At 36.9% G+C, this 15965-nt stretch overlaps 1 protein-coding gene across 4 annotated transcripts in view; it reads right to left on the bottom strand.

The window, feature by feature from the left end:
- The window catches only part of RPS6KA3 (ribosomal protein S6 kinase A3), an 80217-nt gene that overhangs the window by 10873 nt on the left and 53379 nt on the right, over nucleotides 1-15965 (bottom strand). For 3 of the 4 annotated variants that reach the window (XM_037377224.1, XM_037377226.1, XM_037377227.1), the window contains 7 exons: nucleotides 11737-11825; nucleotides 11038-11102; nucleotides 10837-10939; nucleotides 9928-10052; nucleotides 7807-7932; nucleotides 5941-6030; nucleotides 1789-1947 (listed from right to left, as the gene is read on the bottom strand). In XM_037377224.1, the coding sequence (XP_037233121.1) occupies nucleotides 1789-1947; nucleotides 5941-6030; nucleotides 7807-7932; nucleotides 9928-10052; nucleotides 10837-10939; nucleotides 11038-11102; nucleotides 11737-11825 (757 nt within the window). The remainder of the gene's footprint in view (nucleotides 1-1788; nucleotides 1948-5940; nucleotides 6031-7806; nucleotides 7933-9927; nucleotides 10053-10836; nucleotides 10940-11037; nucleotides 11103-11736; nucleotides 11826-15965) is intronic. The other variant, XM_037377225.1, reaches the window with a different exon arrangement.

The following is a 15965-nucleotide window of genomic DNA, read 5'->3' as shown; positions in this document are numbered from 1 at the left end:
CCAAGCAATCAGAATATTTATGTCAAAGGTCAGATAAAACACCTTCCTGTATTAAGCTGTTTTCCCAAAGGTGAATTTTAAAAAGATAGCAGATTGTTTTAGATTACACTGATATTTTACACAGAAATAACATTTTATTTTAGAGCAACAGAGGAGAACAAAACAATATGCAGAATCTTTCAGTTCTTTATTTCTCAACATCATATTTTTGATTAGCAGTCTCAATCATCTACCAGCTTGCAGAATTATTCTGCTCCAGCATGACACGATACCTCTTGTTTATCCTTTTTATGATGTCTATTGTGTTGACCCTTACTTGTTTTATGCTAGCCTTAATACTTTTAGAATGGTTTGGGTGAGAATTGGAAGTATTGCTTTACCCTGAAGAGAAGGATTTAATTCCTTGCATATCTAATTTTTCAACTCAAAAGTATCCTATGAATTTCTACGAGGAAACTCCTTCTGGGAGAGGTTGTGGAGACTACACACAGATTGAGTCTGTCAAACCAGTTATTACCTAATACCATATTCATATGAGCTCCTCCAGTGTCCGTAGGAGCTACAAAAGTAAAATCCACCAAAGACAAGAACTCTTCCAGCAGACAAAAACTAGACTGTTGAAGTGCTCACTATTTACATATATGCCCATCTTTCCTGGTGAAGCGTACTTAACACAAGATGACTCAAAAATTTCCAAAAGTAAAGGTTCCAAACACTGTGTGATCTAATGCAAGTTAAAATGCCAATACTTACAGACATCTACAGTAAAGAAACACAAGGCCCCTAAAATCCCTTAACTGAAGCAAGGATACTGGGCCTTTTTTTGGCCCCATGTGGTAAGAGTGAACCAAGTTATGATTTGTGATATTCTATTCTTTATATTTCCACACAGAATGTATTGAGGTTTTTTCATAATTCCCATGGATGCTGCTGGCCAAGGATTCTAGTCCTGTGCACACAGGCTCAAAAAAACCCACACACGTAAGCAAGTGACTGAAGAAAATGATGAATCACAGAATAAGATACACCAGATAACTTTGATCATAATTTTTCTGAAATAGCAGCTCCCAAAAATGGCAATGCGTAAGGAATTGTTATTTGTTTCTTAAGATAATTTTAGTGCTGTATGTTCCAAAGCATGTTTTCTTGGGTAACAATATTAGGTGTTAGCAGCGTGACTTTTTCCTTGCACCCTTACTTTCTGCTTTTTCTCAAAGCACCCTTTTTCTTGTTTACTTAAAAATGCAACATGACTTGTCATTCTTGCCATGCAACTGTCACGCTGGCCTTGTCTATCTTTGAACTGCTTCCTTTGTCTCCAAATTTGCGCTAATTCTCTTTCTCCTAACAGTCCACTACAACTTCCTGACCCTATGATGCAGAGGTTACAAGTCATACATCATGCTCTTTAAAACCAAGAAGTAGAAGAAGTTTTAAGTGTGGTAGGTGGAAAATAAACCTCCAGGGTCTGTCACAGGATGGGGTTGGAATTACAACTTCTTGACTTACTTCCTCTCAAATCCTCTCTATTAGTCATTATCTGCACGTTCCACAGAACTCCTGACAGACTGCATGAAGGACACCAGAAACATTTGCATCATCTCCATTATCTGGACATCTACACAGCTGATGAGGAGGAATGTTTTGATTGCAACACAAATTCCTTCTTCAATGAAATTATTCACAAAAAATTAACTACCACACAGAAGAACATATCAAAATACGAGTTTATACTTCCGAAAGAGAATGTTAACATCTATAAGCATTTTTTCTGAGATGAAAACTTACCCCTTGTGCATGAAGATATTCAACTGTTTTTGTTATTGTGAACAGAACAGCACTAGCTTCTCGTTCTGAGAAAAATTTTTGCCTAAGAATTTTATCCAGAAGTTCTCCTCCTTTCATAAGTTCTGTTACTACGTATACATATTTTCCATCATCATACACCTGCAAAAAGTACATAAAGATGTAAACTTCAAAATATTTATTCTCTGCTGTCTTGCTTTGAAATGCAAAGAGGTAGTGCAGATGGGTCCATAAGATGTTTTCTTCAATTGTTTTTCCCATATTTCTCACCCCATACACTAACCTGCAGTTTTCCCCCCCACAGTTTTACTGAAACAAATTAAACTAGACGTGGGAGAAATTAAGTAGTAGTAATAATGGAAACTAGTCTAATTAAGGCAAAACAAGAGCTAATTCTAGAAGCGATTACCGCACCAAATTACAAATATGAACAGAGATCATTCCAACTGAACAGTCAGAGAAAAAAAAACCAAGGAAAAAACCCCTAAAATTCACCTCAAATAGCCTCTGGGAAACACTGAAGTTAATACATACAAAGCTGCTGTGATAAAAGCCTACAACTTATACAGTACTCTGCACATAAAGCCCATAAAAAAGTCTAAAAGTTTTTGAAAATGCATATTTTAGCCTTTAGTTCTAGTTATAAAAATGGCTTAGTTTTTGCAAGGCTTCTTATCTTCCAGGCAATGATAGTTGAGAATTATGTATACCGTCACCAGGGGGCACTACAGACTGAACTAAACCGAAACATGTTTTAAGGTCTATTAAGCACTTAAATTTCCGTTGAACTTTCTTGGGAGCTTTAACTTAACCCAGAAAGTCGTTTCTGCTTTAACGAAACCTTTGACAGACTGTTCCCTATTTTTATTTCAACCTATTTTTTATGGTGATGTTGGAATCGTTCTCTTCAGTAATAAATGTGAAATAAAAACTAACTTGCATTTAAGTAGAAATAATTGTCCGAGTTGTAGTAAAATGAAGTTAGGAATAGATATCAGGTAAATTAAAAAAAAGTTTTAATCCCAATTTCCTTGTCTTAAGCTACCCGGAAAATACAAGCCACTAAAGTTCTAAGCTTCGAAATTTCTGTGCTCTTAACTATACTAAAAGGATTTATTTTCTCACCAAATTAAAAAAAAAAGTGAGAGTGTTAAAGACAATTCTACAGCCTTTACAAGCTTATGATCTTAAGGAGAGGAAGACATGATGGGTTTATATGTTCTCATTTTCTCAGCAATTTTCCCCCCCTGAAATATAAATTACTGATAATCTGAATGTACTTGTATTAAGACTTCAAATATTACACAGTATTAATAAGCAGAATTATCTAATTCTAGATAGTAAAATGGCATTTTAGATTGTTTTGTCCAATAGGCATGCTCCCTCTAACCCTGATAGTAACATGAGGAAAATACTAATTTCATTTAACATGACAGAGCACACACATCTCAAATACTGCAGGGAGCATTCAAGCAAAATTTGCATTTGATTACTATTTTATGTGCTACCCCTTGCTGGTCCCATCTGCAAGCCAAAAAAATCCAACAACCCCACCCCAACCAAACCATTCCCCTTGCACGAATTTCTCCAATGGTATCAGCAATTTAGTTTTTTGCACTAAATAAATACTACTGAAGTATTCTTCACAGTTAGGTGTACAGTATTGTGCTGAGATCATTAAGGTGATGTTGACACATGCCAGTAGCATGACACATGACATCATTCAGTATGTCTTCTCTACCAGGCAAACTGGAAGAAACTATAGTGAGAAACAGATGTAGGCACATGAACAAAATATAATAAAATGGAGAAAAAGAACACTGTTTTTGTGAAGTAAGATTTCACATACATATTAGGAGGGTTTTTTTGAACTCATAAATGAGCACTTGGACAGGGAGACTGGATATACCGTATTCAAATGCTTCTGAAAAGCTTCTTTAGCCAATGCTTTAAATAACTCAAAAGAGGACAAAAGTTCTGTTATAGAACAGTAACTTAATAGGTAAAAAGGGTAAAATACTATAATGGTCTGGTACAGGAAGTTTCTAGGTAATGGTTTGTTGGAAGCTGTGTGCTTCCTCCATTCTTTCACTGTTTCCTAGGCATCCACTAACGGCCACTGTCAGAAGCAGGATACTGGATAAGAAGAACATCTGATTTAGTACAATATAGCTCCTTCTTTTGTTTATAAACTGTAACTGAAAAAGACCAGTGATAACAATCGGAAGAAAAAAACCCAGAGGACTGTACATTGCAGAAAGTTTGGTCTTTTGAATATCCATTGTAAATTACATAAAAAGGCTGAGTGAGAATGAAAATTTCCAGCCTAAGCTAAAATTCAAATATTACTGCATGTATTCTTCAAATACAAGAAAAGAAAGAAATTATTTCTGATAGAATAGTAATTCCCAAAGGCATGCACTTAAATGCCAAAACGGTTTATTTTGGCATTTCAAAAAAGAAACATTTAAATTTTGGTGTGAAACTGAATGAAAAATTGAGTCAAATCAACATTAAGTTTTATTTGTATAATAACTCATGGTGTTCTTGAGTTCAAGGCCTGAAGGCCAAGTACTCCTTATTCTGTCCTCTGAAAACTGTAATAGCACACCACTGTATTGTGGGATATGCAAGCAATCAGCCCCATGCATCTATGTTGAGACAGTGAAAACTTAGAACAATGTTAAATTCTACAGTGGTGGATATTATATAAGTTTCTATTACATATGAATCCTTTACCTCGTTCCTACACTGGACATACTTCCATAAACTCTGCCTGGGGAACTGATCTGAAGTAGAAGTGATAATTACAGCCTACTGTTGTTCTTCTGTGGACTTTTTTTTTTTTGTCTCCTTTTGCTGTTTGTGTATTAGTGTTGGTGTGTGAATGAAAGATGGCTCCTGCTAGAAGATGACCGATGATGATGAAGAATTCATCACAAAGTAAAACAATTCAGCATACATTGGTAACTTTTCAAGGCCGCCTGGATTTCTCTGCTCTCAATGTAAAATACTCATAATGCTGAAGTTCAGGTAAGTACTCACATTCCTGTTTGTCGTCATGCCTAAATAGCATATTTTCTATTATGAATTAAAGGAACACATAAACCTAGCATGCAGCACTAAAAGCAATATGAATGGTGATGCAGGTTCTGTGTTAGCACAATTGCTTTCAGGTAGCTTCATTGTCTAACTACACAAGGCAGAAAAAACAGAAAGAGGGATTGTAATTATGGTATCTAGTTTGCAATAAGGTAAGCTCCATGGTGTGCTCCCTTGCATATCTGACTTGCTTTATTCTCCTAAGAAAGAACCAAACTACATGACTTTGATAAAGTGAAGACAGATTATAGTAGGAGAAGCACTTCAGGCGGAGTTCTTCAGTACTCATGTCCACAGTATTGACAAGCTTCTGTTTCAATGACTTCAAAACGTATGAGAACCTCCCTTCAGCTCAGCTTCCTGGAAATGGTTAGCTCTTTTGCTTGAGATTTGGTTTTGGGAACCAGAATACTTTCCTGCAGACTAAGTCATTAAGCATATGCCTTTTTAATTTTTAATCTTCTTTAATGCATAATCAAGGAGAGAAAGAATTTTTCTGTTAGATCATGAGAATCTACTGTTCACCATGAAAAACCTCTATTTTATAACTTACGATATTTTTTGCTTTTTATGGTCAAAGCATTTCCATGGTCCGAGCAAATAATAATAATAATAATAATAAAATAGCTAATCTTCCATAAAGACCAGGTAAAGATTCTAGGTAGAGAAAAAAGTGATGACCATGGATATGAAGAGATGCTGTCCACCACTGAGTAATACTCGTTACTGTCCATGAAAATTACTTTGGGTATTGTGCTAACAGTGAGTCCTCAGTTATACAATAATGTATTTTAAAATTGCTTTTGGCTGATGTAAACAGAAATAGATTTGAAGTTAACTAAGCAATCAAAAAACTTGCTTGTTCCTTTAAAAGTACAGCTAATGTTAAATGAATTAATTATTCCTGTACTAGGATTTATGAAGGATGAATTATTTGACTGCTTAGGATTATGTTGTACCAAAATATAAGCATCTTAAAGAAGTGAAATGCAATTATAATACACTAAAGGATCTCTTTAACACACTACTTACATCTTTTAGGGTAATAATATTTGGATGCTGCCCATAGCGCAGTAAGATTTCAATCTCCTCTGTTGGATCTCTTTTACTCTTGTCAATAATCTATAACAGCAAATAGATACATAGGCATAATTCTTTTGGTGAATATTATATAGTGTAACATTTTGGTGTGCATATTAACAGAAACAGATAAGCAATATCTATTGTTGTTGGTAAAGGGCACGGATTATAACCAAAACAAAGTTTGTTAAATTAGAACAGCAAGGCAAAGCAAAAAAACGTTGGAACAACATGGTAAAATCTCTCGGTTGAAAACAATTTTGGAGGACAAGTGATCCGATCCCTCAGGCTGTGATAAATAACGTAAGGCTGTTTAGTAGATAAGGCTTCAGTCATGCATCATGTAATAACATTGTAAGTTCCTAATTTGACACGAGATACTGGTTTGATGACGCTAATGAACTGATTTTCACAAAGCTAATCTCAAACAAATATTAGTGCAGCAAAAGACAAAGCAGGAGAGCAAAGGAAAAAAAAGAAAGAAAAAGGAAAAAATTCTGAGTTAATTCAGACAAGCATTCCATTATGAAAGTCATTTGAATCTCTGGAGGCTTGCTATCGGGCTCTGAAGTTCTCCCTGTGCAAACAAGCAAAATATTTTGTCCTACTTAATAAATACTCTAATTCTTCTCCTTTTTTTCTCTCCTTCTAAACTGTAGAATTTCCTCTAATATCTTCTCTGTCTCTGCCTTACCCCTTCTTCCTCTTGACATCCTTAAACCCTACTGCTACCAGCACCATCCTAACACATTGAACACTGATGATGTTATTCTTTCTTCATTATTCCTTGAGGAAAAAAAGCCGCAACACAGGCAACAGAAAAGTGAGGCAATCTTCACAATAAATATAACGGCTTAAAGAATTAATATCTATGCCAGTACTTTCTTCCAGTTTCAAGAAATTACTTCAAATTGCAAGCACATAATTCAAATCTGTTCCTAGTCAGAATCAGAACAAAGACAACTATGTAAGTACCAAACTGAAATTGGAGGGTTTCCCAGTAGACAATCTGTGTGCAAGGACACAGCAAAACATACCTAATTTGTCTTTGAATTTTACATATTTAATTAGTAAACTGTTCAACAATTCAAAAAGAGAACTGCCTCACAGTACAGGATTTAAAACCCGCCGCCCCCCTCCCCCCAAGTCTGCTAATCCATACTTCTGCTTTCATAGTCACTATTCAGCCCCACAGTGTCATACAGAAAGACAAAAAAACTTATCATTTCACTCCACCGATTCCAGCTAAGAATTTAATGCCTTCAAAGAAGTGCTAGAAAGCCCATCAGAATAACATAAAAACAACATTAGAAACCTTGTTAAAAACTAGCAAGCAAAGAGTTGAAGTTTATTCTGGAAGGTATAGCAGACTTAAGCACTGTTACGAACTCCTAGCTATCTGACAATTTATGAATTTACTCTGGAAGAAAAAAAGCCATATATGACTATGTTTAAATAAAAGTAATCAGTCACATTTTTAAAAAATGATGATGAGTCATGTAAGTTTCTCATCGTACATTTCTTTCTAGAAGCAGTCATGTAACTCCCAACAGTTTTACCACAATTACATAGGTGTTTCAAAGACTGAAGATTGCTTTTCACCACCCAAACCAGCACACAGATAACAAAATCCATAGCAATGCTATATAAATAGCTTCCAGTACATATTTGGTTGATTATTATAATTCACATTTACATCTAAAATCTTTTTATTAAAAAAAAAACACCTTAATTTTCTTTATGGCAAATAAATTAATGATGCCCCATATCTACCATGCTAAAACTTGAAAACAGTGTGTTCTATAACCAAGTAATTACCTTTACAGCATACTCCATGTTTGAAGCTTTATGAATACATCTCTTGCAGATAGAGTAAGACCCAACTCCAATATCTTCCTTTACTTCATATCCGTCAGTAAACTGAATGCTGTTCCTGTGCAACTGCTACCAAAATAACATTATCAATTGATGACTATTCTAAATATATAACTGACCTTTATATTAAAAATGAGTTTTTGAATTCCTACTGATTTGCTTCAAATTTTCAACTGATGGCTGTACTTGGTCAAAGCAGTCTAAACAGTCACTACCTTCTGTTTGATATTAGTACAAGATAAATTCTATATTAGAGACATTGTAAATAATGCACCTTGTATCTCAGAAATGGAAAACACGATTTTTCTGGTCACTTACTGATTAATTTAAAGATAGAAACTCCAAAACAGGTAAGATCAGAAGACCACATGACAAAATAATAACAAAATAATGGTAAAAAATCATCACTGTTTCTATTAGATGAATGCCAGCTGGAAAATTCAGACATACTGAATAGAATCAGATTAACTAGATAGAAATTGCATGGAATGGCAGTCAAAAATCCTTTCACAGAAATAAAAAGCTGAAAGAAGGACAAGTGTTCAGTCTTGTAACGGAAGGAAATGGTGTTCTAGTATAAGGAGTTTGTGCAAAGGATGCAAAGCATTTGCAGGAAAACATCTGGGTATCCTGGAGCACAGAAAAGAGGAAATCAGAGTGAGGAAGCGGTTGAGGGGCACAGAGGAAAAGCAGCAGAGAAGCAGACCTTTACAAGAGAAGGAAACCATATACAAAGACAAATAATTTCATCCACAAAAACTATGTGGGAAAGAAGGAGCACAGAAAAGCTTGCAGAAACTATAGGCAAGAAGACTTCATGACCAGAAGTCATTCTGATGTGTATACACCAAATCAGACAGCTTATTTAGAATAAAAAATGGTCTAAACCCCCTTGAATTGTAATGATTCATTACACATGAAGCAGGTAATGTATACAAATAACTATAACTAATCTAGACATAATGACAGGATTAAAGAAATAAGAGCTACTCATGATCTGAATAAATTGTTTTTTAAAAATTCTCAGACATTTGCAAAATATCCTACATATCATACAGCATACCTTTTTATTCTTGCCTATACACCAATAAGTTTTCGACACAGTTTAGATCACCAGTTCATTTTCACGACTCAGTCCTCCTTGGTAATTACAATAATTAAAAGCAGAAAGAGGAGGTAGAAATACAGTTTTCGCAGGTGTCTTACAGTTTTTTTTCCTGTACATGCATCTGCTTTCTTCTTCCTGGCTGTAAACTCTCCAGTGCTGAAGTACGCTTTTTAGAATGACCTCAGCCTCATAAGGAGGCAAGGCATGCCTCTCCCCTATCCTAGCATGAAGTCCACTTTTCTCGTCTCACACAAAACTGCACTTAACTGAAGGTTTGTTGTCCAAAAATCAGCAGTACTGGCAGTAACAAAGTATATAAGAATAGCAACTGCATTAGGCTACTAAAAGTGACAACCTCACATTTATTAATACAGGAGACTGTACTGGAGTCATTCTAATTCTGTCAGGAAGCCAAAGCTTGTGTGTGTGCTACAACATTACCTTGTATGATGCACTGAAACTAGTCACAAAATATCACAGATGAGCGCATCAACTTAAAGTGGCTTGGGAGGGACAGCATATGTCCTGGGTCAGGGGTTCCAAAACGCATAGCAGTCCAAAACATCCAGATACAATTCACAATTGTACTCCAGTGCCTCCTACTGCAAGAATCAACTGATATTTTCACACATTGGGGAAAAAGATCAAGATGTCTGTTATTCCCCTCCACCTTATAATTATGGCTTGACATTAAAGAGTTAATACAGTACAGGTGGTAGAATGTTTTCATTTAAGGGTTGAAGCCTATTCACAACCTGGCTGTTTAGTAATTAAACAGGTCCTGAACCTTCAGAGGTTTGTTTGGATAAAATAATCTGCTCTTAATTTTCTTGTATGAAGCTGATAATGACTTTGTCATGGTACTTCATTCTGTGACAAAGGAAACAATCCTTCCACCAAGAGACAGCAATACTGCTTTCCTGACTTTTTTTGTTTATTAAAGCAGAGATACTCACCTGGACAATTGAATGCACTCCAACTGTCTGCATTGCTTGGCTTTCATCATCTGATGCAATAGCTACAAAACTAAATCCCCGAAAAAGTTGATGTGCATTAGCACTAGGTGGGATACCAGGTGAATCTGAAAAACACATAATCTACTTACAAGCAAAGTTTTTAAAATACAGAGATGAGATTATGTCTACTCTGAAGTGAAAACTACAGCTTTATTCTATAAAGTACACAGAAACCGGAATTTGCAGAAATTCTGTTTCTGAGGACCAAAATACAAATAATTACTGAATTGTTTTGCATGTACCATCTAGAAACACAACAACGACTATTACTGTCAGATAATATTTTATTATACAAAATCCAGTACTCTGCAGAAAATATTTACCTATAGCAGTGTATCTACCTAATATTTATGGAGAAGTACTCAAATTTTGGTAAACACCCTAAATTTGTAAAGACAAAAATTTGTGTCATATTTTGAATAGATCAGTGTACAACTACTATACAGAGATAGACTGCACTTTGCCATCCAAAGCTTGACATTCTTAAGCTTCTATGTATACATGGTATGTAGAGTCACCATCATGGATTAAATGGAGCCACTGCATACAGCCTTTAAGGTCACAAAGACAGGGATAATCTTTTGAATTAAAAAAATGAGATTGCTTAGATAAGTAAAACTGAACCTATGTATTTGCTTTGTAGCTGAGGATTACTTTAACATAGGACAACTCAGTTGTCCCTCATGACATATTCACACCAAAGACCACACAAACTTTTATGGACTATGGAATACTTGTTTGTGAGCATTCATGTAGCCCAGCAACACCTGGAAGAACAAGACACTTTACATAAGCCAAACAATGTTTCTAATTTTTGAATACGTAAATTTTAAATTCTTCACTTTTTACCTTTTGGAGTTTTTGCTGTAAACTCAGGGTCAAAATAAAATGTATCTTCAGGTCTGCCAGTTGCAGGTTTAAAGGGGGGATGAATTTCTCTCCTGTACAATTTCTGATGAGAAGGCACAGGCCAGAGTGAATGAAAAAGTTATACAACACCAAAGACTGAACTAAAAAGTTTACTTAATTAATTTTGAATTAGATACTCACATTCCAATCTATTTTGGAAAAGAATGCATGCCTCTTAATTTCTTCAACTCCATCTGGACCTGCTCCTTTTGTAAGGAAGAAAAATGCATGTGAATTGTTTTCTTCTCGGTCAAAAGAATGACTAGCAAAACTATATTTCTTCTGTGTTAATTTTAGATGTATGACTAGCAGAAATGGTATTTTATTGATCAACGATGTGGCTAGTGCAGTGCTGTGTTTTGGGCTGGAAGGGCACAGGAAACTGGGAGAGGACACAGCCAGGACAGCTGACCTAAACTAGCCAAAGAGGTACCATGGGACGTCAAGCTCAGTATATAAACTGGGGGAGTGCGGGGAGGTGGGTGTTGGCTGGGATGGCCAATTGCTGCTCGGGGACTGGCTGGGCATCGGTCAGTGGGTCATGAGCAGTTGCACTGTGCATCATTTGTTTTCTTTTCTCCCTTCCCTTTGGATTTCATTACTCTCCCCTTCTCCCTCCTTTTAATTATAAAAGTTATTATTGTTCTTTTGTTTTAATTGCACCTCGCTTGTTAAACTGTTCCTGTTTCAACCCTTGACTTTCCATTCCTTTCCGATCCTCTTCCCCACCACCCTGGTGGTACTTGATTACCTTCTGGGGGCTAAACCAACGACAGTTTAATGATCATTGATGCTATCAATATCATAATCAAATTTAAAATAGTCTGCTAAACACTTTACCTAATCTGTTTGCCGGGTTTCTTTTGAAGAGCATTCGCAAAAGACTCTGTGCTTCAGGACTCAAGAACTGGGGCATTCCAAGTTTGGCCCTATAGAACAAAAATAATTACTAGCATACAAACATATTTAGGTGAGAATTAACTCTGCATTCCCCCCCGTCCTTTGTCATTCAAAAAAAATCTGTATCAAAAAACCCAGCATCACTAAGAAATTGCCTTCAGACATCAGAAACAGAGCAAAAGTGCTGTCAGTCATGTAAACCTGTTACTTTTTTTCCCCCTCTTGTTTTGAGTACTATAATATTTTCAGTAAGACTCAGGAACTTGAGGAAGAGGTGGTAAAAAATGTAGAGAGGTAAGTTATAGGATAACAGTTTATAAACTTGTAAATTTTTGTAATATGCTTTGAGCAACTTTTAAGTCCAGTTATTACCAAGTGACACCAAACAAGAAAATCCATTCTGATAGTAAGATAAAAGACATTCTAAAAGAGGTAAGAAAACTACCACAGTATGACATACACCAAGAACACCCAAGCAAAACAACAGGAAACCTAAAGCTGGAAAATAGAAATTGTACTAAGGTAAGACAGATCTTGCAAGATTAGCAGGTAAAACGGAAAAAAATCACTCCCTTCAGTCCTTCTTTTTGAACCCCTCACCCCCCCCCCCCATCAATTTCAAATACTACTTTCCAAATTTCCAGTCTTGAATTTTTTGATTTATGTTTTTGTAGCCCTGTCATTTAATTTTGTTTTGTAATCTTTGCCATATTTTTCTCCTTTCCATTTAATGTTGAGCCTCCACCCCCTCACTATTACTAGGTATTACTACACTTTTTCTTATGACCATGATAATGGTAAGGGTGGATATAATTTCTCCTTTCCACCTCTCATTCAAACTGTGGTTTGTATTTTTCCATAACAATCCATCACACAAGCTTTCTTTGTGTTTCACTCAGAAGACATGATTTGCCTTGTGTTCCAGCTATTCGTAGATGTCCACCTCTGTGTCACTTCAGCAAGTGCATACACATTGCCGTTGATTCACTACTAATTACTTTAAAACTAGAATTTACTATATTTTCCGTTCCTTTCAGCTTTAATGAACTCAGAGGTAGGGTGGGGTATAAGTCTGAAAAACCATGCCTTCTTTAGGCTATTCAATAATGCACTACAGGCAGACCAAGACCACGGATGAAGTGGAAGAATAGGCAGTGACCCATCCAATGCTTCCCCGACTGCCATGCACCGCTAGCGGCTGAATTCTTACTCATGCGCTCTATATGCGCTGATTTCATTGCACATTCACTCGATATCATTTCTGCTCACAGTGAAGTATCATAGAGCTATACTGTGAAAGGAAGCAAGAAACACACTGTCTGCAGAAAAACAATGGTATCATTTACAGTGTGATTGAAGGACAGAGAACAGACAACTAAATACAATAGGAGGGCTGCAGTGGGTGGAAATCTTTGTCCTATTATAATCCAAACCAGCTCCAACAGTAGGATGCAACCCTGGAGGTTCAGTATGATAGGGTCAACTACTTAGAAAAAAATCTAAAACCAGGCCAAAAACATAACTGCAATTAATCTTACAGAGAAGTGACTCAATGAATAGAAACCAAGTACACAGAAAAAATTCTAGAGGACTGGTATGTACTGCAGTCCACAGTGGAGTGACCTGGAGGCCCCTGTGCAAAGGGCAGAGATTACGACTGTCAGTGCTCCCTTTCCATCACAAAGGAGCACCTTTCACAAAATCCTTTACTGGCCAGTGACACAGCAGAAGAAAAGATCATCACCAGGTCCTCAGAGTTCCTACGTTATACAACTACATGAGTGACAGCAATTTTTTCCCAACATTCCTGATGGATGAAGACGGAATTTTATATGAAGGCATACCTCTTCAAAAGGAGAAAAGATGCTTAAAAAAGTTAACTTCATTGCTGCAAACTATGATTTCGTCAAATTGCAGACTTTACAATTTTAGGTAGAACACACAAGAATAAACAAGAACTTGTCTTGGTAATGTTGTGAGAAAGAGAGAGCCCAGAAAAACATGCTTGTATGAAGAATACATTTTCTGTGGATTTTCAGGAACAGAACATAAGAAAAGCAATATGTCTTAAATGATACACTATGAAAATATGAACTTGTATGCACACCTGGCCATTTTAAACAGTTTTACAAATTATTTATGGAGAAATATAGTACATTTACTACTATACAGAGAATAAAAAGAAAACAAACTGCCATTCTTACGGGGCCAGACAAAAAATGTGAACTTATTAGAAAAGTCTTTAAAATATCTTCTGTTTTTCAGCTGTTCAATATTACTAACAGTGAAATAGATTTATATGTATGTAATAATGATAAACGTAGAGAACATTAAAACAGAAGTAAAATTTCTTTACTTCATATCACATTTTTTGTGCAGCTCTCTGAAACTAACAACAGTTATGAAGATTAAAAGGTGAGAAAAGAAAGAACTTGGAAAGGGAATTAGAGATACTTGCTCAGACGAAATCCAAAAGTAATTATAGAATTATAGAATTGTTTAGGATGGAAAAGACCTTTAAGATCATTGAGTCCAACCACTAACTTAGCGCTGCCACGTCCACCACTAAACCAGGTCTATAAGTGCCACGTCTACACGCCTTTTAAATACCTCTATGGGTTGTGACTCAACCTCTGCCCTGGGCAGCCTGTTCCAAGCTTGACCGCCCTTTCAGTGAAGAATTTTTTTCCTAATATCCAATCTGAACCTCCCCTGGTGCAACTTGAGGCCATTTCCCCTTGTCCTACTACTTGTTACTTGGGAGAAGAGACTGACACCCACCTGCCTACGGGCTCCTTTCAGGTAGTTGTGGAGAGCAAGAAGGTCTCCCCTCAGCCTCCTTTTCTTCAGGATAAACAGCCCCAGTTCCCTCAGCCGCTCCTTGTAAGCCCTGTGCTCCAGACCCTTCACCAGCCTCATTGCCCTGCTCTGGACACACTCCAGCACCTCAATGTCCTTCTTGTAGTGAGGGACCCAGAACCTGACACAACATCTGAGATGCAGCCTCACCACTGCCAAGTACAGGGCGACAATCACTTCCCTAGTCCTGCTGGCCACACCGCCTCTGGTACAAGCCAGGATGCTGTTGGCTTTCCTGGCCACCCGGGCACGCTGCCAGCCCATATTCAGCTGGCTGTCGACCAACACCCCCAGGTCCTTTTCCACCAGGCAGCTTTCCAGCCACTCTGCCCCAAGGCTGTAGTGCTGCATGGGCTGGTTGTGACCCAAGTGCAGGACCTGGCACTTCTTGTGGAACCTCATACCACTGGCCTCAGCCCATCAGTCCAGCCTGTCCAGATCCCTCTGTAGAGCCTCCCTGCCCTCAAGTAGATCAACACTCCTGCCCAGTTTTGTGTTATCTGCAAACTTAATGAGGGTACATTTGATCCCTTCATCCAGATCATTGGCAAAGATATTAAACAGAACTGGCCCCAATACTGATCCCTGGGGAACACCACGTGTGACCAGCCACCAACTGGATTTAACTGCCTTCACTACCACTCTTTGGGCTACGAATGACTATGAATATCAATTAACTGGGGAGATGCAAGGAGGATGGTCCACATGGCAGCTAAATACATAAGATTTTTGTAGCAACAGTGGAAAGACTGTTGAGGAACAGAGATGAGTCACATGCAGACAGAGGAAAGAACAAGAAGATGTGACTTGTGAGACATGGATAGAAAAAAAAAGCATGGCTCCTGAAATAAGTGATAGTGCAGTAGAATTCAGACTAGCTTCTTGTAAGTAGGAGGTGGTCAGAAGGAGTTTACGCTTGCTGTGAATAAATAGAACCTTTTAGTAAAAGACATTCAATAATCACAACATGAAGATTTGAATTGGCATGGTGTTGACGCAGCAGCAGAAACTAGCAGCACTAAATACATTTGCAAATACAAGATGAGGAAGAAAAACAAGGGCAAAGAGTAACATAACATGTATGCATTATGAAAGCAAAAGCAAAGAAAAGAATGAGTTTGTTTTCTAGCAGTTTTCGCATTCTAATTGCTTAAAAAATATGAAAGAATTTCATATATTTACTTTTCAAAACAAGCCGTTGATGCAAAAGAAATGCTGGCTTCGATATATGGGAAGACAAGCGGTAACGGGACTAAGAACAATGAAAAACAATGAAGCAGAAAACACATGAGAAAACTAAAATAGTCTTA

The sequence above is a fragment of the Falco rusticolus genome, chromosome 2, assembly GCF_015220075.1.
Source record: "Falco rusticolus isolate bFalRus1 chromosome 2, bFalRus1.pri, whole genome shotgun sequence".
Classification (NCBI taxonomy): domain Eukaryota; kingdom Metazoa; phylum Chordata; class Aves; order Falconiformes; family Falconidae; genus Falco; species Falco rusticolus.
This window is presented reverse-complemented; position numbering and strand designations above follow the sequence as displayed.